The sequence below is a fragment of the Tachysurus vachellii genome, chromosome 24 (assembly GCF_030014155.1).
Source record: "Tachysurus vachellii isolate PV-2020 chromosome 24, HZAU_Pvac_v1, whole genome shotgun sequence".
NCBI classification, from domain to species: domain Eukaryota; kingdom Metazoa; phylum Chordata; class Actinopteri; order Siluriformes; family Bagridae; genus Tachysurus; species Tachysurus vachellii.
The window spans coordinates 3442296-3464510 of NC_083483.1; the positions used below are offsets into that span (position 1 = coordinate 3442296).

At 39.8% G+C, this 22215-nt stretch overlaps 1 protein-coding gene across 2 annotated transcripts; it reads right to left on the reverse strand.

Moving 5' to 3' along the window:
• Positions 1–1374: 1374 nt before the first annotated feature.
• On the reverse strand, positions 1375–21145 carry slitrk6 (SLIT and NTRK-like family, member 6). Of its 2 annotated transcripts, none has more exons than XM_060860655.1 (2): positions 21021–21145; positions 1375–6330 (listed from the first exon to the last, which is right to left on the reverse strand). In XM_060860655.1, exons 1-2 carry the CDS (start codon positions 21023–21025, stop codon positions 3837–3839), a joined length of 2499 nt encoding a protein of 832 aa, XP_060716638.1. In that variant the 5' UTR covers positions 21026–21145; the 3' UTR covers positions 1375–3836. The 2 variants fall into 2 exon arrangements, with proteins under 2 accessions (XP_060716638.1, XP_060716639.1); XM_060860656.1 differs by lacking the exon at positions 21021–21145 and adding an exon at positions 15908–16161.
• Between the last annotated feature and the right edge of the window lie 1070 nt (positions 21146–22215).

Below are 22215 nucleotides of genomic sequence, written 5' to 3' on the forward strand. Positions count from 1 at the left end.
GAAAATAATTTCATTTTACAGTTTTTTACTCTTTGCACTAAGAATTTTCATGAATACAGACCCAAATATTTATGCCACAAATAGCTAAAGAAATGCCATCAATATGGTGATTTAAATAAATTAAATGATTAAATATTCATCGAAATAACTTACCTAGTGTTATCTAGCTTGAGAAACAACTACTGGCTAAGAGCTAAACGCTATGCAGAACTGTACTTTAAAATTCCTTTCCTCAGCTCTTCAGTGAATGTCAGTGAGACGATAATGCTAACTAGCAGGACATCATTAAACATGCCAACATTTCTGTGGAAAAAAAAGTGCACACTTTGCATTCATGTCCATATTTTGTTCTAAGTGTCATGGCAGCATGTCACGAACGCTATCTGAAAGTTATTTATTTATTTTTGTATCTGTCTGTCAAGCTCCTGTGGCATTTGTTTTTCTTCTCCGCTTTGAGCCTGTGTGTTTTCTGGAGTATGAAATCTAGTTAGCAACACTGTGTTAGCCACATTTACTAAGCAGTGCTAAACATAAATAAATAAATAAATAAATAAATAAATAAATAAATAAATAAATAAATAAAAATACTGTCCATAATTTTCTTGTGAATCTGATTGGACTCAGATTAGATTTTTTTTAATTAGATTGTTCTTAATTAGCACTGCATATGAGCAAAACAATTCTAACCATTTTTTTTTTTTTCATTTGCATATGCTCGCATGCATTAGCATAGACACGTCCATTTTAGGAGCTCTGTGAATTTTTCTCCTTGTTTCTCAGCTAAAAATATTCACCGTTATTGATTTCCAGCCTCACTGCAGACAGTAAACATTGTTTTGCACTTTGCTTGTTGGAAAACATCCTCCTTTGATTAACATCAATGTGCAGGTATATTCATTATTTATGTTCTAAAAATGGGTTATGTTAGTCATTTCTGAAGCATTAGAGTGTGTAGGAGTTTAACGTAGCTCTGTTATACAATACTACATGTTTGCCATACTACAATAAAGAATACATTTTTCTAACAAAAGAAGTTTTTAACAGAGTAGAAATACTATTATTAGGATATACTACGTATTATAACTTTGAGGCAAAAATGAGCAGAGAATGAAAAGTGCAAATTTGGAGGCTTAACACGAAATGTTAGGATTAATTACATGCACCAAGAATTTATTTTAGATGCTGAAAATACAAAGAATATATATATTAGTCATTTAACATGCTTTATTGAATTTCCATCAAATAGTCTTGTAGTGAGCTTGGTGAGAAAATAGATTATTCTATATTTCAACACAGTAACGTATCTCTTTTAAATGCATATAATGTCAAAGTTATCGAAAAGGAAACTCAGTGCTAGCATGGTGTCGATGCTAATTTTTACTGTACACTTTACTGTAACTTTTATTTACATCAATCATTACAACATCGAAAGGCACACATACATAGAAACGTTCCGTTATGTACAAATATATACAGAATAAATAAACTCTGATCTACATCAGTACAAAATAAAGCTATGGTGCTCTTACATACAGCAAATCCTTTCAAACCACCCTGCATAATCATTTATCATGCTGAGACAAAAGACTTTGTTTTATTATGTAGAGTAATGAAATTCAAAAGAAAAAAAAAACTTGTATACATCAATCTCATACACACCGGTAGCTACACTTGATTGTCAAGTGCCATCTCTTAAATGGCATTTTGAGTAGTGCAATTATTTTGTTTTATTTTGTTTTTCTGTAAAATTCTGAACTGCAGTAATTGCTGGGGTTGTGATGAGAGGCAACAGATAAAATGTTATGGACAGAACTTTGCTTTTTGTTTTGCCGAAACAATGTCAGGAATAAATAAATACAACTTTATGAAAAAATGCACAGCAGACATAATAAAAATAAGACCGAGCTGACAATTTATCAGGTGTACCTTCTGCACACGTCTTCTCTTCTTCTTCACTAAATACTGGCACCATTCTACCCCATAAAAAACAACATAGGATTACGGTGTTGGTACGAGTTAAGGTTAAGGTACAGCAGTGTTTAATGAGAACCAGTCCACCAAACAAAAGCACTCCAACAGCCAGTTAGAAACTTTAATGGCTTTAACAGCCGCTGCATGGAAGACAAAGAGATTTAGACTTTAATTGCACTTTTCCACCACAAAGTGCCAGGAATATCTGTATACTGATGTTACCGATCACAAAGATTATTGACCCATCAATAGGGAGCACTAATTTTAGTTAATTAACTAATTGTCCTGACCTAGCTCACTTTGGCAACCAGGCAAGCAAGAGGGATAAGATTGTTTTGCACAGGTATGGATGGCTGTTACATCCAGCGGACATGCACCACAACTGAATTTCACTCTATAAATATTGTATATCCTACAACACATAAAAAAAACCCTTAAAACTGACAACCTTAAATTATCAAATGATCCTATTAAGAACCACTTTAAAAACCCTGTTCTAAAAAAAGCCATATGGATAGCACCAGGTAGGATCTAGGTATTTGCCAATAATTTGTGATTTGTACTATACAAATAAAAAAAGACACGATTGACATTTTCTTAGGTAATTAAGTGTCTATGTGTGACAGGTATAGCCAATGGTAAACTTGGTTCAATGGCTCTATAGTTATGGTGCTTTGACACTGGCTTTATCAGCTGCAAAACTGTATTGCCCCTCTTGCCTTTCCAGATACTGTGAATCAGGTTGGGTCATAGGGCAAATTTAAAAGTAGTCACAAACACTGATTTTGTCAATTCAGACTCACAATCATCCTGATCATTGTTTCAAACTGGAGTGATGTGGTAGGAATCTATTGCCCCTTTTCCACCGAGGCAGTTTGAGTGCTGGTTTAGAGCCTAATTTAGAACCAGTTCTTTCTTTTTCGACAGCCAAAGCACCGGCTCTGAACCAGGAAAAGTGGTTCTTAAGTAGCACCAAAACGTTGCCGGTATAGACTTAAGAACCGCTTGTGTCAGGGGCTGGGGGCGGGGCTGTGGGTGGGGCTACTGTTAGTGCATAGATAATGTACCTTAAGTATACTAATGCTTAATACACTTTTACTTTACCGCAATATGATCAATTATCAGCACACATAATAGTAGGTAGCTACATGCTAAGGCTAACTTTTTTCTGGGTTAATGATAAAATAACGTTATGTACTTTCTCGATAACAACCTCCGTTTATACAGATTACATGGAGCTGCACGTTCACGTTGGATTCGCCGCGTTTGGATGCTAATGTAGGTTCACAAAGCCATGAGCATTAACAGTAAAGCAACATCCGCCATTGTTGATGTGTTTTGTGTGTTTGTCGCTGCTGCGCTAAAGTTGCTGGGAAACGTGACACGTATACAGTGACGTCAGACTCGGCTCTGTGACGGCTCTCTAGCCGGTGGAAAGGCAACCTGGTTCTTAGAAAGTTCGAAAGTGGAACCAACGTTGAACCAGCACTCGGTTCTTTTTGGTGGAAAAGGGGCATATGTAGAATATTTAAAGGATATTTTTAAGAGAGTACAAGGTGACAAGTTAACCAATGTGTCCTATAGTACTAGACTGTAGCTGCATTTGGCCAATGGCACATGATATTTATGGCAAATTGACAAGACAAAACGGAATAGACGATGACCTCATTTGATGTGAAATTATGCAAAGTAGGTCATGGTCTTGGTTCCGCTTCAGCAACACACATTTTTTCTGCGTTCCCCTAAATGACCACATTCACAAAGATCAGTAGCTGCATGTTATGTCTGCTCAAAAATCATCAAGGCACTTTGGGTATTATCTCTCAAAGCAGGTCTGCTATTAAAGTGTTACAGTGTGCTGTATCTCAGTTAAAAGTTGTCTGATGCTCGAGTACCTCCAAGTAATCCGGTTCGGCGTGTAGATTAGCTTTCAGTTCAAAGTACTCGTTTTTAGTCTGCTCCACCATAACCTTCCGTGGCCTGGTGTACACAAGCGTCTCCATCAGTTTGAGCTCTTGATGATGCCCAGGGACTTGCATGTCTTGTAGCTGTGGGATGCTTTTCCTGAGATATTCTGTGATGCTAAGTTGTTGGAGTTCACGGTCCCGCTCCAGGATATTTTTGTACAAAGATCCCTTGTCACCCAAAGAAACAAAATCAGCAGGATACTCATGGGACACAGCTTTGTACTTCATTGACCCCGTAAGGGGGGAGCCATTCTCCTTATCCATGATACTGTGGCAAAGACGATTTGATTTTTCTGTGTCATAATCCTCTGTGTCATAGTCTTTGTGCTGTGAACAATAGCTGGGGTTCCTGCAAACCTGAATAATGGGACTTCGGGAGGGTTCATCATACATGTTTGTGTCATGTCTCTCAGCCAAGTGATGAGTTGTTTTTTGTCCATACATGCTATAATGCAGGTGGATTGGGCTGTTTTCACGAGGCTGCTCCTCAGCTTGCTTTTTCTTGGAATGACTGCGTCGGCGATGCAAGACAAAGACAATTATGCCAGCAGAGCAGAAGATGATGGTAAGGAAGAGAATAAGAAGGCAGAGTATAAGGACAGAAAGAGGAACTGCATCTGTTATGGACTGGAAGAAGCTGTTTATACCTTCATCTGGTGCTTCTGTTGTTACAACCCCAAATTCACTTGAAGGCAGGGAGTTTAGGGTGACCAAACCAGGGCAGAGTACATCATGCTTCAGGTGCCTGACCTCAGCATTCACCACCTTTTTTGGACTATGGCACAAGATGGATCCCACTACTGTATCTTTTCTCAGCTTCTCCAACCACTGCTTCATGCTGACTAGATCACAAGTGCAGTCCCAAGGATTCTCCTCAAGGTAAATCTGTTCCAGGAACTCAAGCTGCTCCAACACATTGCTGACCTGCAGGTGCATGAATAGGTTGTTTCGCAAATTCAACTTGGCCAAGGGCACGTTTCTAAATATCTGGGCTGGTAGAGCACTGAGCTGGTTGTTGTTTAAAAACAGGAGCTTTAGGTTTGTCAAAGGGTTGAATGACCCTGCCTCAATCTCTCTGATCGCATTATATTCCAAGTACAAGTTCTCCAGATTGTGGAGGCCCACAAACATAGTTGCAGTAATCTTCTCTATCCTGTTGCCATTTAGATACAACTTTTTAAGACTGCTTAAACTTAGGAAAGTTTCATTGTCTATATAGTTTATTTGGTTGTTTGCCAGATTCAGCACTTCCAAACTGTCATATGTGACAAAATCATATTTTAGAAGTCTCTCTATCATGTTCCCAGATAAAACAAGCTTACTCGGACTTTGCTGAAAAATTCCAAGATCCGATATCCTTTGGATGCCCCGATCCTCACAGTGGATTAGGAACCCAGAGCTGGGATGGTTATGACAAGAACACTGTGATGCGCAGGATGTCTTTGGAACATGAGAAGATGTGGGGATCTTTGCTTCATTTCTTGAGTCTGGTATTTGGAGCACCTTTGTGGAAGGGGTGACCACCATGTCTAGAGATTTGGATGGCTCCTCAAAAGTTATATCCGCATGGGAGGGGCACAATATGTCCCGTTTCACTTTGGCCAGAGGGATACCCTTGAGATGCTGAGGACTGCTGCAAACCACTTCCCCAATGGCCGACTGTGCTCGCATGTTCTCAATCCAGACTTTCAAATGAAGGTTCTGACAGTCACAGACCCAGTTGTTGTCCTCTAGAAGAAGCTCAATGATGCGTCCGATGTGCTCTAAAAAGCCCACATAAGGGAGGGTCTGGAGCTTGTTTCCACGTAGGTCCAAATGGGTCAGAGGCACGAATCGGAAGATGTTGCTTGGAAGGAAGTCAATTGAGTTGTCATTGAGGATCAGGACTTTGAGACGGACAAGTTTGCTGAAAGCCCCAGGCTCCACGACTCGGATAAAGTTTGTGTCAGCCTGGAGGTATTCCAAATTTACCAAGCCATGAAAAGTATCCTCCTTCAACATCACCAGGAAATTACTATTGATGTGCAACTTCTTTAAGGAGCCTAGTGCAGCAAAAACCCCAGGCACCAACTCTTGTATGCTGTTACCACCCAGATGTAATGTGACTGCATTCCTGAAAGACTCCATTTCCTCTGGGAGCAGCTCCACAATATCATTTTTGTATAGATTCAAATGGAAAGGTCTATCTGAAGGTACCTGTACTTGAGAGATCTTGTTTATGTTCCTTTCCTCACAGTTTACGTTCAACATGCCATCTTTCTCCTCACAGGCACACAACATTTCACAAGCTCCTCCAAATGATACCTTAGGGCTCTCATCTTCCTGAAAACTAGCACAAGCTAAAAAGGAACAAATGAACACAATCCTGGCCAGCATTGTCTCTCTCGGGTGTCTGCAAAGACAAGAAAAATAAGAAAACCAGGAATTAGTTACCAGAATATGATGTGTGAAAAAAAAGAAAGAATAAAGTGTTGATTAGACCTTAATTACTGAAATCTGTTATATACATCCTTGTTTTCAACATTCAAATGCTTGTGTCATCAGTTGCTCACCTGCTTCTAATCATCTCTGCACCTTGCAAAATCCCCCTAACAGTGTGTAGATTCTAAAATGTTTTCTTTTAGCTGTCAAGGGTTCACAGGTGTTCAGAAGCCACAGACAGGAGCTCTGTTAAACTTTTCATCAGACCTTTTCATTTTGAAGTATATGATTAAAGACTACATCCTAAAAATGTTGCTGGATCTCACTACAAGCGGCAAAAGTGACAGCTTTGCCGCTCACAGTTACAAAGAACTGACACTGGAGACTCTTATAAATGTTAACAAACAAACATGTACGTGCAGAAAAGCTCACCATATCGCCGAATACACCCTGTTTGTGTGGAGCATCTGCCACATACTGTAGGTTCCTGCGACTGAGTTGTTACTATAGAAATACAAAGTCGAACGAGCTCCTGTTATTAAAAAGGTACAAAGACTATCTCCACCACATATATGTATAAATAACCTGAGGATTGTAACTATGTTAGCATATGTTAATGTTTTTCACTGCACTTCCCAATTGGTGCTAATTTTGATTTGTTTGTACAACTATCCTCAAACCCCACCATCACCACACTCGATCCAACATTTTCAGACAATATAGAGACTGTTTTGCTGTTTTTTTCATCTGTTAAAGCCACAACTAAGAGAGGTAGAGGAAAGAGAGAAAGAAAATTTAAATCTTAAATTAAAACACAGGATATTGTGAGGAAAAAGCAATAAAAAAATATTACGCACATGTGCATATCTACTTGTTAAATGACTCATTTCAATTGCTCCGGATGTTTCCTGATAGGGATCTGGATTATTATTATTATTATTATTACTACTTTCTTGGCTGGCCAACCTTCAATGCTGATTATGTATTCAAGATGCATGCTCTGATAACTTGTCCTGTGAGGTTATTCACATTGTCGTAGCACTCTTCCTGCAGCGAGACATACATCTAGTCATTTTTCATAAGGTGTAACGCAATTTTGATCTGCCGTGACGAGGCAGCGGCGGCACATCTGTTTGACAGTGATGCTACAGACAATCGATTTCCCTGCTGAAATCAAACAGCGGCAGGAAAAAATCCCAGGCCGTGGGCACTGACGAAATGAAGCGCAAGGAAGAGATGAAACGATCAAACACTGCTCGTTTATTCCCACCCGGGGACCCGGGCATGGGGCGCACAAAATGAGATTAAAACAATACACAAGGGGGAAAGGCCTGCTGCCCCATTAGGACTCGCTGAAGCTAAGATTTCAGCCTCCCACGCATGTTAAATAATGAGGCTCTGCAAAAAAAAAGCAGGCAGTTGTACTACTTGTAAATCCCACAGTCAATCAGGGTGGGTTGCAAAAACACCATTTACTCCAAGCGCATGTCATGTTTCAGTAGCGCTGATAAATTAGACTTTAATACATCTGCAGTCTTGTATGAAATGGCAACGGATCAAGAGTTGCTTAACACGCAATCATCAATCATACACACCAGATCTTAAGTACATTTAGCCAAACAAATATCACTCAGGATGATTCATGTTATCTTTTTCTTTCCAGTTGTTAATCGTGACTTTTGCAATTCGGCAAAATGTAAATGAGCACACTAACAAAACCACTTTTTTTTCTGCTAATATCAGAGGTCCTGCTATGTTGCAGAATTTGTGATGTCAATGTTTTAAATTCTTTTAATATATCTGATTAAATAAAACAAATAAAAGGATAGGCACAAAATGTAATGAAATTAAAAAAGCTAATAAAAAAAAAAACATCTTTACTATATAAAGGCTGCCTATTTATGGCTGTATTGAAAAGCACTATTATGTTTAAGCCTTTTCTGGAGGACTTATGACTTTACAAATCATCTGGTAAATCCATTTACTGACAATATGTATTATTTCACTATGATATTTAGTTTTCATTTCTTTTTTACATTTTTTGTCCATTTATTGGCGAAACATTGCTTGTTTTTTCCAATGTTACAAATTTATTTTAAATATTTAAAATAGCCTCGATTCGAACAGGATAATGAACCCTCGGTGCCGCTGAGGAAATGTTTCCTGCATCTCTGTTTTTATATCACGGATGAATTTCTGGAGGTGCTCTAATGGGCTGTTTTCAGTAGCTTATTAGCAGCTTGTTGCTAACCGCTGCAACCTGAATGCTCGGGGTGAACACTATGTCCCATTTAATAACACCAGGAAAAGCTGTTTATTTCAATTTTAGCTCATGAAACTGTCTAATATTTACATTTTAACTGCACTAATATGGACCCTCCTCATGAAATATTGAAGCTGTTAGTGTCTAGCGGTTTGGCGTGTGTAGCAGCCGTGTTTCAGGTCTGGACACGTCTCAATAACGGACACTGTTTACAACACTGATAGAAGGAGTTTGACATTCAGTGTGCTAAAGCTAGTAATAAAGCTCTCTTATCCAGAATGTGTAGTTTTCACCTTTTCATTAGTTGTCACAACGACAGGCCTCAGATCGCTAATTTGCTAATTTGAGATCAGTGGAATATTAATTAGTGTTTACTTTTAGCACCGTAAAACTAAACTGTGTTGTTTTTCTAGAGGAGTGGATTTTATGAACTGTTAGCTAGTTTGTTTTGCGTTGACTAGTTGATGGTGTGTTTAGCTAAATATGTAGACATTTATGCTATTTTTATCATATGAGACAGCTTGTGATTGGCTAATAATCAGCCGGATATTCTAACCTCTTGAATATCGGCATGACATTTTGTCACATAATACACCTACTTGAAATGTGCCAAGCTAATTAATCTGGTTTTGAACCTTGAGGAATTATTCAACCACAGTGGAATCTGGATTGCATCCCACACACACACACACACACACACACACACACACAACCAGAAGTGTTTTCTCAAACTTGGCCTAATAACAGAAAGTAATATCAATTAATTTATTCTCATATGCTAACTGCTTGGACTTATGCTCACCATCAGCTTTAATAAAATCACATAAATGCAGGTCAAGAGCATCAGTTAATGTTCACATAAAACATCTCTGTGACTTTAACCTCATGCTTGTTGGTACCAGATGGAATTTATTTCATAAATTCTTGTTCTTGTGGGATTTTCACACACGGCAATTTCTCAAATTATCACTCTTTAAAACTGTAGTGAGCAGAAAAGCATATGAAACATATGAAGCATATGAATCAAACTGTCCAGTTTGGATGAGTCTGTGATCATGTTAGGGTCAGATTCCTGTTTTTGGCTGTCAGGAGAGAAAGCTGATGTGGTCTTCTGCTACTGGAGTTCATCCACCTGAAGGTTGTGCAGGATGAGATGCTTTTCTGCTCACGGCTGTAACTGTAACATGTAACATTAACTGGAAAATATTGTGCTGCTGCTACGTGATCGGCTGGCTAGATAGCGCATAAACGTGTAAGTGTACAGGTGTTCCTAATAAAGCGACGATACGCGTATTCGCTCTTATCGAAACCGCTTGCTTTGTGTTATTACCCTGTCCTGACTAATTAACTGCATTGAACATCATTTGTAATTTTTCCCTCTTTAACCTTCTGTGCTGTTCTGGAAAAAAAAAGTTCGAGAGAATTTCATCCTCACACTCAGATGCTAATCAGATTAGCTGTAATTATTTCACAGACGTTCGTTATTAGATCAACAGGACAGAGTGGAATGCGGAATGAAAAATTAACATCTGGAAGCACCAGCTGCTGCCTTATCTCTAAATAATGTGAGAGCAGGTTACACACACACACACAGCATGTAAATGTTCTAGGTGTTTTGGTGATAAGTCGTAGTTAGTAGGAATAAAACTTGTTATATAAGTGATAGCTCCGCCCCAAGACCAAGCTGTATGGCGTTATTATTTTACTAACAATGAAGAAGCTGAAAGCTCGAATCTGATTGGTTGAAACGTCTTGATCATTTCACACATCACAAGCAGTTCCGGTTGTAACATGGAACTATAACATCGATGCGTTGCTATTGTTGCCATGTTATTGTTACTATAGGAACAGCTCATACACATGACTTCAATATAATAAATGGTTTTAATAACATGTTTTTTTTTGTTTTGTTTTGTTTTTGGAAATCGTCCCAGTTGTACGCAAGGCACCACTTTTCGTTTCATGTTTTTTTCTCTCTCAGTAAAATGACAGACTGCACTTTAAGTGTGTATGTGTGTGTGTGTGTGTGTAAAAGAGAGATGCTTTGTAACGTGCCCGAGTGTGCTTTACAACTCTTACAAATGTTTCTTCTCCTTATTACATGCTCACTCGTGTGTAATTCATTACTTTATCCAAGCACAGGCGCACAGGCTAAGACCTCCAGCATACCACGCTGGTTCACTTGTCTACCAGCCAGACGTGTGCTCTGTCTGGACTGATCCTCTATTTAATCTGATCAGAAATATCCTCGGATAACGACTGCACTCTTCTCATTACTGTTAACTGCTGCTATGCTGTTAATTGCCATTTTTACGTCTGTCTCTGGGAATAATGCGTCAGCGATGACAGTCATCGCTTCTAAAAAACTCACCGTGCTTGGACAGGAGATTGATATCACACCAACACACCAACACGCCTCGGGAGCAGCTTTTAGCTCTCATGGTGGATTTTGTGAAGATTGATTGCAGAACCAATGTTGAGTCTTTTTGGTATCAGTATTTTGCTCTTGGGTGTGTATTTGAATTTAATGGGGTACTCCAAATGACTCCTAAAATCTTTTTTTTTATTACTGTAAAAAGCAATTCCAGCAAATTCATTAAGGATAATAACCTCCTTTCGCTTGGTCTCCTCATGGGGAGGTTGCTCACTGATACGTTCGCTAGCTACTGACGCAAACGGAAACCCAACCCATGTAATTAAATATATTTGACTGACTAGTCAATGAGTGGATAATTTACTAGTTCACAATGTCCTTCCTTTGGGTTTCTGGGTCTCAGTTCCACAAATATATTTAGCTCCTGCTACAAATGTGCTAATTTTCAGATTAGTATAGGCAAAGCTTACAATACAGAGCTGAAGTTACTTGACGAGAAAACATCATAGGGTCCTGATTGGTCAGTGTCTTTCCTGTTTTGTGTATCGGTTCATTTTTTATTTTTTTTTGCTTTCTGTATTTCGAAAAGCAACATTATTCTGCGGTTCTGAAACAAACAACTATGAATAGATGTAAAAACAAAACTCTGGTACTTCCGCCCACTTCCAGGCATCCAGCATTGTTTCGAAATAAAGCTAAGAATGTGAGGAATGGGAATTGTGGTGCTTCTTCGCACTACATAGACAGCTGGGGTTCTTTTACCTTTAACTCGGGTTGTTTGTACAGTTGAGAGATGTGCAACTTGCCTAATATCCAGTTATCCAGTAATTAAAACTATTCCATTACCTTCTCAGTGCTGATGTTAAGGCGTTGATTAATGTTCTGTCGTCGCAGCTCTGACAGTCATGCAGCTGCAAATCTCAGTTTTCTATTAAGCCTGTGTATTACCGTTTCTATAGTAACAGCTCATTCACAGGGACTTGTGCAGTGGCCACGCTACATAAACAGGTTTAAAAAGTGTGGAATTGTTGATATGTGAAGTTTTCCGTAACAGGACATTTATTTATACAGAGTTTATTGCTTACATGTTCCACATGCTCTATATTAAGAGAGAGAGACAGAGAGAGAGAGAGAGAGAGAGAGAGAGAGAGAGAGAGAGAGAGAGAGAGAGAGAGAGAGAGAAAATAAGCAACAGACAAAGAAAGTGAAAGAGAGATGGAGAGATAGAATTGAGTGTGTGTTGAGTGTGGAGAGTGTGTGTTACATGTAAATAATGTGCATTACACATGAGCAACAATGTGTTGTGAGTAGCATGTGTATTGTGTGTAGAGAGTTTGTCTTGCATATGAAGACTGTGTTTTGTGTAGAGAGCGTGTGTTGTGTGTAGAGAGAATGTTGTGTGAAGAGAGTGTGTGTTTTGTATAGAGATAGAGAGCATGTGTTGTGTGTAGAGAGTGTGTTGTGTATATAGAGAGTGTGTTGTGTGTAGAGAGAGTGTGTTGTGTGTAGAGAGTGTGTGTTGTGTGTAGAGAGTGTGTTGTGTATAGAGATAGAGAGCATGTGTTGTGTGTAGAGAGAGTGTGTTGTGTGTAGAGTGTGTGTTGTGTGAAGAGAGTGTGTTTTGTATAGAGATAGAGAGCATGTGTTGTGTGTAGAGTGTGTGTTGTGTGAAGAGAGTGTGTGTTTTGTATATAGATAGAGAGCATGTGTTTTGTGTAGAGAGAGTGTATTGTGTGTAGAGAGAATGTGTTGTGCATAGAGAGAGTGTGTTGTGTGTAGAGAGTGTGTGCTGTGTGTAGACATAGTGTGTTGTGTGTAGAGAGAATGTGTGAAGAGAGTGTGTTTTGTATAGAGATAGAGAGCATGTGTTGTGTGTGGAGAGAGTGTGTTGTGTGTAGAGAGAGTGTGTTGTGTGTAGAGAGTGTGTGTTGTGTGTAGAGAGTGTGTGTTGTGTGTAGAGAGTGTATGTTTTGTATAGAGATAGAGAGCATGTGTTTTGTGTAGAGAGAATGTTTTGTGTGTAGAGAGAATGTGTTGTGCATAGAGAGAGTGTATTGTGTGTAGAGAGAATGTGTTGTGTGTAGAGAGAATGTGTTGTGTGTAGAGAGAGTGTATTGTGTGTAGAGAGAATGTGTTGTGTGTAGAGAGAGTGTGTTGTGTGTAGAGAGAGTATGTTGTGTGTAGAGAGCATGTGTTGTGTGTAGAGAGCATGTGTTGTGTGTAGAGATAGTGTGTTGTGTGTAGAGAGCATGTGTTGTGTGTAGAGATAGTGTGTTGTGTGTAGAGAGTGTGTTGTGTGTAGAGAGTGTGTTTTGTATAGAGATAGAGAGCATGTGTTGTATGTAGAGAGAGTGTATTGTGTGTAGAGAGAGTGTTGTGTGTGGAGAGAGTGTGTTGTGTGAAGAGAGTGTGTGTTGTGTGAAGAGAGTGTGTGTTGTGTGTAGAGAGAGTATTGTGTGTAGAGAGAGTGTGTTGTGTGAAGAGAGTGTGTGTTGTGTGAAGAGATAGAGAGCATGTGTTATGTGTAGAGAGAGTTTTGTGTGAAGAGAGTTGTGTGTTTTGTAGAGATAGAGAGCATGTTTTGTGTGTAGAGAGAGTGTGTTGTGTGTAGAGATAGAGAGTGTGTATTTTGTGTAGAGAGTGTGTTTTGTGTAGAGTGTGTTGTGTGTAGAGTGTGTTTTGTATAGAGATAGAGAGTGTGTGTTTTGTGTGTAGAGTGTGTGTTCCATGTGTAGAGTGTGTGCTGCATGTGTAGAGTGTGTATTCCGTGTGTAGAGTGTGTATTCCGTGTGTAGAGTGTGTGTTCCATGTGGAGAGCGTGTGTTCCATGTGGACAGTGTGTGCTGCATGTGTAGAGTGTGTATTCCATGTGTAGAGTGTGTATTCCGTGTGTAGAGTGTATTCCATGTGTGCTGCATGTGTAGAGTGTGTATTCCATGTGTAGAGTGTGTATTCCGTGTGTAGAGTGTATTCCATGTGGACAGTGTGTGCTGCATGTGTAGAGTGTGTATTCCATGTGTAGAGTGTATTCCATGTGTGCTGCATGTGTAGAGTGTGTATTCCATGTGTAGAGTGTGTATTCCGTGTGTAGAGTGTATTCCATGTGGACAGTGTGTGCTGCATGTGTAGAGTGTGTATTCCATGTGTAGAGTGTATTCCATGTGTGCTGCATGTGTAGAGTGTGTATTCCATGTGTAGAGTGTGTATTCCGTGTTTAGAGTGTATTCCATGTGGACAGTGTGTGCTGCATGTGTAGAGTGTGTATTCCATGTGTAGAGTGTATTCCATGTGAAGAATGTGTGCTGCATTGTGTTGAGTGTGTATTCCATGTGTAGAGTGTGTATTCCATGTTTAGAGTGTGTAATTCATGTGTAGAGTGTGTATTCCATGTTTCGAGTGTGTAATTCATGTGTAGAGTGTGTGTTCCGTGTGTAGAGTGTGTGTTCCGTGTATAGAGTGTGTGTTCCGTGTGTAGAGTGTGTGTTCCGTGTGTATTCCTTGTGTAGAGTGTGCATTCCATGTGTAGAGTGTGTATTCCATGTTTAGAGTGTGTATTCCATATGTAGTGTGTATTCCATGTGTAGAGTGTGTAATTCGTGTGTAGAGTGTGTATTTCATGTGGAACGTGTGGTTTATTTTTGTGCGTGAAGATTGTGTGGAGATTGTGTTGTATGTGTAGAGTTTGTGTGTACATGTTACAGTGCGTCCCCTCGCTCACTACTCACTACACCCTACACACTCATCCTTGCTTTCAGATTCATCTTTACATCTCTAACCGTTCGAGCTGGAACCCTAACAGAAAGGGTTTCCTTAGTAAGCTTCATCAACCAGCCCAAGTTCCCTTGATGGTGCTGTAGTTTCTAGTGTTCCTTAATGTTTCCTTAATCACAATGTTTTATTTAGTTATTTTCTATCCTATCCAAGTGTCCTAGCTTTCTGCGTTCCTTGTTGTCCACCAAATTCTACTGTCCCCTAGTACTTAGTGGTTGCCAGTTTCCAGTGTTCCCTTTTTTTTTTTTTTTTTTTTTTTTTTTTTTTGGGGGGCGGGGGGGGGGGGTCTTTAGCTTTCATTGTTCCTTAATTTTTAACCTTGACTAGTTTTCACTAGTTTTTAAAGTCTTCTCTAATTTGTAGCGTTCCAGAGATTTCAGCGTTCCCTAATTTCTCGTCTTCCCTATTTTAAGATATTCACTCGCTTCTAAAGTTTCCTTCGTTCCAGGGTTCCTTACTTTTTGAGAACCCTGAGTTTTACTGTGCACCAATTTCCAGTGATACATCCCTCCCTCCATCCCACAGTCCCCACATCTCCCCTGACCCAAAGTAGTGTGTATTTATCTCCTTACTCCAAGTGCCTCTTATTCTCCCACGTCCCCTTGTGTCCCACTGCTGCTTTCTTTTGTCCCATCATTTTTTCTTCCCCCCGTTTGCAGTCCACTAGATTTCAGGTTTCTTCTGTTCCCTTGGTGTTTGATGGCTGTAATATAAACAGCGCGCGCTCCTGAACTGCCACCCAAACGCTTTATTGCTTAAATAGCGCGTGCTTAAATGCTGGTTACTGCACGCGCTGGTTTTATTACAGAAACTGCCGGTTAATGACACGATAAATGAGGCAGACTCGCGAATGTCACCGCGTGCATGCAAATTTTTTTAGATTTGTATGTGTTTTTGTATAGATGTTCCGGGCTAGTCTCGGGAATGTGTGTATGTGTGTGCGTGTGTGTGCGTGTGTGTGTGAAAAGACGCAGTCAGTCTCCCGCTCGTGCTCCAAACTTCACATACGAGCCACCGAACTACACTAATATTAATAATACGTATTTATTCCCAGACCACCATCACTTAAGGACATGGCACGCGCACCCGCTTATATACATGTCGCTGTATTATTAGAATCTAACTATATATCACACTCACCGCACTTGCAGGTAAAATCCACCCGTCACTTCATTCGCCTTTTAATCAGATCAGATTATACAAAGAAATTAAAAACTCCGAAATTGGTAAAAGAAAAGCACCGAGGACCAAAATCGTCCCATTGATGAACGCGCTGAATGGCACGTGCGTAAAAATGAATTCCCCAGATCCCCGGTTTAATCGGTGCTCGTGCTTCACCGTCCGACTCTTCTACTTCTGTCTTCTGCTGCTGTCGCTTCTGCTCAGTGTCTGCGTGTTTGCGTGTGTGCGTGTCTGCGTGCGTGAGTGCGTGTGTGCGTGCGTGTGTGTGCGCCCACAAAACTGCACCTGAGCTCCTCCTGCTGTTAGTGCGGCAGATATGCAGCATCCAACACACACACACACACACACACACACAGATAAACACATACATACACACACACGCACTCACACACACACACACACACACACAAACACACACACACACATATACACACATACATATACACACACAGACATACAGACACACACACTCACACATATATACATACACACATACTCACAAACACACACACACACACGCCTTTCTTCCCACATTCTATATTCATGGGCATTTGTTTTTGGGCAGTTTAATTAACTACACTAATTTGTATTAAAATTACTAACTAAAAAATAAACAATAATTAAAATGACACAATGCATGGTAAAGAAGAAATAATAAGTAAAAATAAAAAAAATATTATAATCAAATTTGTACGTTGTGTTGACAAACAGGTTGATGTATTTGTATGTTTGTCTAGAATACAGTATACAGCTGTTATTCTGTAAGCTCAGCTGATTATGTGGCACGTTCGGAAGTTCTGCCTGCTTTGCATTGAAGACGAAAGAGACACCCTGTGGACAAAAGGGCACAATAGAGCTTTGTAGGCAACAAAGCTAAAGCCTTAAGCGATCTCTTTCTCTGACTGATTTGCATGCGATTGTTTTACATAAACATCCATCTGTATTTCCTTTAGCCAAATCATCCTCACCTCAGCTGCCCGCTTTAGCACATCTGCTAATCCCTCATATTCAAACTAGCCATGAAGACTGACTTCATTTCCAGGACTGTTCATTACTAGGCTGTCAGTACAGTGCACTGGATTCTGATTGGCTGGAAGGAGAGTAACAAGGTTTTCCTTTGTGATCGTCATAAATAAAAATAAATAAGCAAATTTTAGTGCTGCTCTTTGTTTTTAATGCACGCGACATTAACCATCAGTTAAAATCAATCATAAAGTTAGTTGATCTCATTAAGCTTTTGTTCATCGATCCCATAAAAACACCTAAAAAAAAGGTTCATTTATGTGCATTGTTAGATTACATATTATAGGTTGAATCAAATAAACAAATATAGATTATTTTCCTAGAATGTTCCAGTGAAATGCAGGGAATTTTACCTCTGAATATTATTGGCTAAAAAAAGAAAGAAAAACAAATTGCATAAAGAATTGCATAGTAAAATTTGAGAGTATTACTGAGCATTACTGAGTGTTACTTTGCAATTTGTGTGTGTGTGAGAGAGAGAAAGATTGGGAACAGGTGAGTAATCAGAAGTCTGGAGATTGAAAACATATTAGCAGTTCATGGGAAAGTCCGTGGAGACTGTTTGGAAAACTGAGTTCATAAATAGAGTTGGCAAGAATACCTTGCTGAAGCAGCTTTTGGTTTTATTCCACCTATTAGAGTCTATCACTGCGACACATATTGACTTGCCGATATTTTCCTATTCTTTCTTTTCAAAACTTTCTAGATCTTTCAAACTATAAGAGCATCTCTAGTGCACAGCTTGCTTCAGGTCATCCAGCAGATCTTTAGTTTGATTTAGCTCTGGCTACAGCAGGTGATTTGGATGCATGTTTTAGGTCAATGTTGTACTGTAATGTGAGATTCCTTTTAATCTTCACCTTACTTGTAGACTACTGAAGGTTTTTAACAAATATCAAATGTTCTTGTAATTATTCATGATTCCTTCAACCTTGATAAAATCCCCAGTTCTGGCTGAAGAAAAGCAGCCCTAAAATCTGATGCCATCACCATGCCATATGATGGTTCTTTTGGTGATACCTTTTAGATTTGTGGAATTATTATATCTTTAGAAATTAGACAGCTTGGTTGTTTTTTTTGGGAGATAGGTCTACTAGCTAGCCATACTACCCCATAGCCCTGAGGTACTTCAACAATGCTTCCTGGTCAGCCACCCACTTGTCTTCACCCAGCAGATCAAGGACTCTTCTAAGTAGTGTATGAAGAGAGCGACTCCAGGGGGATTCTCGATCTGCTAGAGCTGTTCATGACACCACCAGCAGCACCAGCAGAGTGGGTCCAGTGTCACCGACTGGTGTCCCTTGATGAAGCCATTCAGCCAGCAGAGTACCACCTAGCAATGTCCACAGATTTGTCTTCCCATTTTCACTCCAACCCTCTCTCTACACGCAAGTACAACCTTCCCTACCTACATGGGCAGGTTTGCTGGCCGGAACTTTTTGACTTAATCAAGTTCATCAACACTTTTCAACACTTTTTGGAGGAAATGGGTAGAGCTTAGGAGCTATGAGGGAAAAAGGGTGGAGCTTCTCTGTTATTTGGAAAAATAGGGGCAGTTCCTTTAGGTTCACAGGAAGTTTCTATGCAAAACCAGTTAAGTATTTTCCCTATAAGTTGCTAGCTAAGAACATTTAACACTGTAGCAAATGACAGTCATTGCTCGTCAAGTTGCGATTATGGATTATTAGGTTATTGTGGGTTCAACCCCCAGCATGGCCAAGGTACCAGTTATGGGCCTTTGATCAAGGCTCGTAACCCTCTCTGCTCTCGTAACGTGGCCGACCCTGTGCTCCGACCACAACTTCCTAACAAGCTGGGATACGCAAAGAAAAGAATTCTGCTGTGCTGTAATGCATATATGACAAAGACACACCATCACAAACACCTTTAATGACACTCTCTTATTGAGTCTCATTGAGACTAATGTGAATATGAAAGCAGATTCTACACTGATTTAGACAGATACTCCATTCATTCATTTTCTACCGCTTATCCGAACTACCTCGGTTCACGGGGAGCCTGTGCCAAGGCAGGATACACCCTGGACAGAGTACCAACCCATCGCAGGGCACACACACTCTCATTCACTCACACAATCACACACTACGGACAATTTTCCAGAGATGCCAATCAACCTACCATGCATGTCTTTGGACCGGGGGAGGAAACTGGAGTACCCGGAGGAAACCCCCGAGGCACTGGGAGAACATGCAAACTCCACACACACAAGGCGGAGGCGGGAATCGAACCCCCAACCCTGGAGGTGTGAGGCGAACGTGCTAACCACTAAGCCACCGTGCCCCCCTACAGATACTCCAAATCTTGTTTATTTGTATGTGTGAACACATTGTCAGTATGTGGTCTGCTCTTTAGTCCATGTTCTATTTTAAAGGCTAAGTGCTGTACTGTACCCAGCCCTGAGGTCCAAGCCTTTTGTGAATTGATTCTGTGATCCTTGTGTCTAATATTACAAGTGAAGAGTAGAATACGGTGTATTTTAAATATTGAGGCGTGTCATAAAAGATTAGTTGTGCGTACCACAATGCAGCTTATTCAATGGTGTTGTTTTTGTTTAAGAATGGCTATCGAATAGCATACACACACACACACACACATACCTACTATATATCAGATCAGTGTTCAGAGACTGGGTGTGTTTGTGTATTGTGTGCGTGAGATTACAGATTACATGGAAGGCTTTGGAAAAAAAAAGAAGAAGTAGAAGACAAGCTGTCATGCTAACATCATGCCCGCTGTAAACAAACACGCAGGAATGTGAGAGAACATGTTCTGGTATTCAGAGCAAACTTAAAACCCTCTAATTTCATCCACCACGAATATTTAAATGAAATCACCTTTACTAAAAACAAGGTTCTGTATAAGTAAAGGTCTTAGATTTATTTATTTGGAATATTTCAAAAAATTTTCGAATCTAAAACAAGAAGGGAAAAAATATTTTGTCTTACAGAAATGTCAACAAAAATATTTAAATACATAAATGTTCATAAAAACATAAAACATAAATAATTATTTATAATTAAGCAACAATAATTTTTTTTTCAGTCTCTTTCAAGAAATACTGGGTTATTACTGACAGACATCGTTTGTTTTGATCATTTTCTGTAAAAATAAAACTGTCTACATGTTTCTAAACACACTCACACTCACTCACTCACTCATTTTCTACCGCTTATCCGAACTACCTCGGGTCACGGGGAGCCTGTGCCTATCTCAGGCGTCATCGGGCATCAAAGCAGGATACACCCTGGACGGAGTGCCAACCCATCGCAGGGCACACACACACACTCTCATTCACTCACGCACTACGGACAATTTTCCAGAGATGCCAATCAACCTACCATGCATGTCTTTGGACCGGGGGAGGAAACCGGAGTACCTGGAGGAAACCCCCGAGGCACGGGGAGAACATGCAAACTCCACACACACAAGGTGGAGGCGGGACTCGAACCCCCAACCCTGGATGTGTGAGGCGAACGTGCTAACCACTAAGCCACCATGCCCCTCTGTTTCTAAACTGTAAATCACAAGTGTGATGTGTTCCTCTCGCCAGGGTCAAAGCGAGGTTTAGAACGACTAGAACCCAGAGTTAGGAGCAGTGTAAAAATCTCTAAAGTTTAACTCATGTTAACCCAATTTGTGAAACGTTCCAGTATTTGATTCCTTTTTTTCTCATATGTCACTTGAGGCATGAATTAAATCAAACCTATATCCTCTATAGTGATTATACACTGCATAAACAAAGTCATCTGGCACTCTCTCATGACAGCTAAGTATCAGTGACAAGAAAACACTATTCTGTGTAAACATATAACACAAACCTAAAATCTAAAAATCAATGATAAGATACTTTCTTCGCTTGTGTTTGTTTTTTTTGCTTAAGAAATTGGCACGTTGTGCGTTTTTGGGGGGATATGAACACATTTTCTAACAGTAATAACAACATCTTTTTCCGTTGGGCTACATTTAGTTCAATATGTATTTCAGAAATGCTGTTTCAAATGATAAAATCGAATCAAAAATTCTTTACCTCATAAACCATCAGCATCGTTCCGCATTTTCCCAGAAAGATCGGCTGTCTGTATATCATTCTAACACACACTAACGTTTTATTTCTTGTTTCCCGTACATTGCTTCAGCATTATAACATTCCAATGTCACACACACACACACACACACACACACACACACACACACAGGAGTTATTGTTTTCTTTTTTATATTTTGGCCTGTCAAGTCCCAACAGGAATTGTTACATCATGGAGTTTTTACATCACCTTCTCCATTCCGTCTCTAATATGTCAATATCTTCGAGCTCAGTAGTGCTCTTCAAGGTCGGTTCACTGAACTCTCTTTTTCTCTTTAATACACTTGCAGAAATGAAACTTCCACCATGTTCCTATTGATCAATCATTTTCTTTAATTTCACACTCAAGTTGCAAGACTAGCACTAAATCTGTTTCATACAAACAGACAAACCTGCAAATGTTTATCTTCATAGACATATTCGTTGTATGAGTGTATTAGCTGCTTCAGGAACAGACTATGTAAGCCAAGGTGGCAGAGGACTCCGAGAACGTAGGACAAAGGTCATAAAAGGCTCAGATGACACAGGACTGAGGTGATATAGAGCCAAGAAAAGGCTGAGATATAAAGTGAAAGTGCCATATAGCACAGGTGGGGTAATGCTAAGGTAACATGGGGCCCTTAAAATATAGGGCCAATGTGACATTAGGCTGAAGTGACATAGGGCCCTGGAATAAAAGGAAGAGATGACATAGGGCTAAGAAATCATAGAACTCTAGGGTAAAAGGCACAGGTGACACAAGGCCCTGGGATAATAGAGCAAAGGTGAAAAAAGGCTGAAGAGACATAGAGCTGAGATGACATAGAGCCTTGGGAATATACAAATAAGGTGAAATAAAGCTTAAGTGACATAGCGTCAAGCTTACATAGGGTCTTATAATAAAGGGCTAAGATGATATATGGCTGCGGTAACAGAACTGAGATAACAGAGAACTGAGATGGCATCTGTCTGAACTGATATGAAAAAGAAGTGATGGAGGAGACATAGGGCCCTGGGAATATAGGGCCAATGTGACAGTGACACCTTGCTTCCTGTTTTTTTTGTAGAATCCTGACCAGGTTTTGCACGTTTCCTGTAATTACTGAGTTTTCGTTTAAGTGGTAACTTTTCTGTCAAGCTAAGTTTAGTCCCCCGAGTC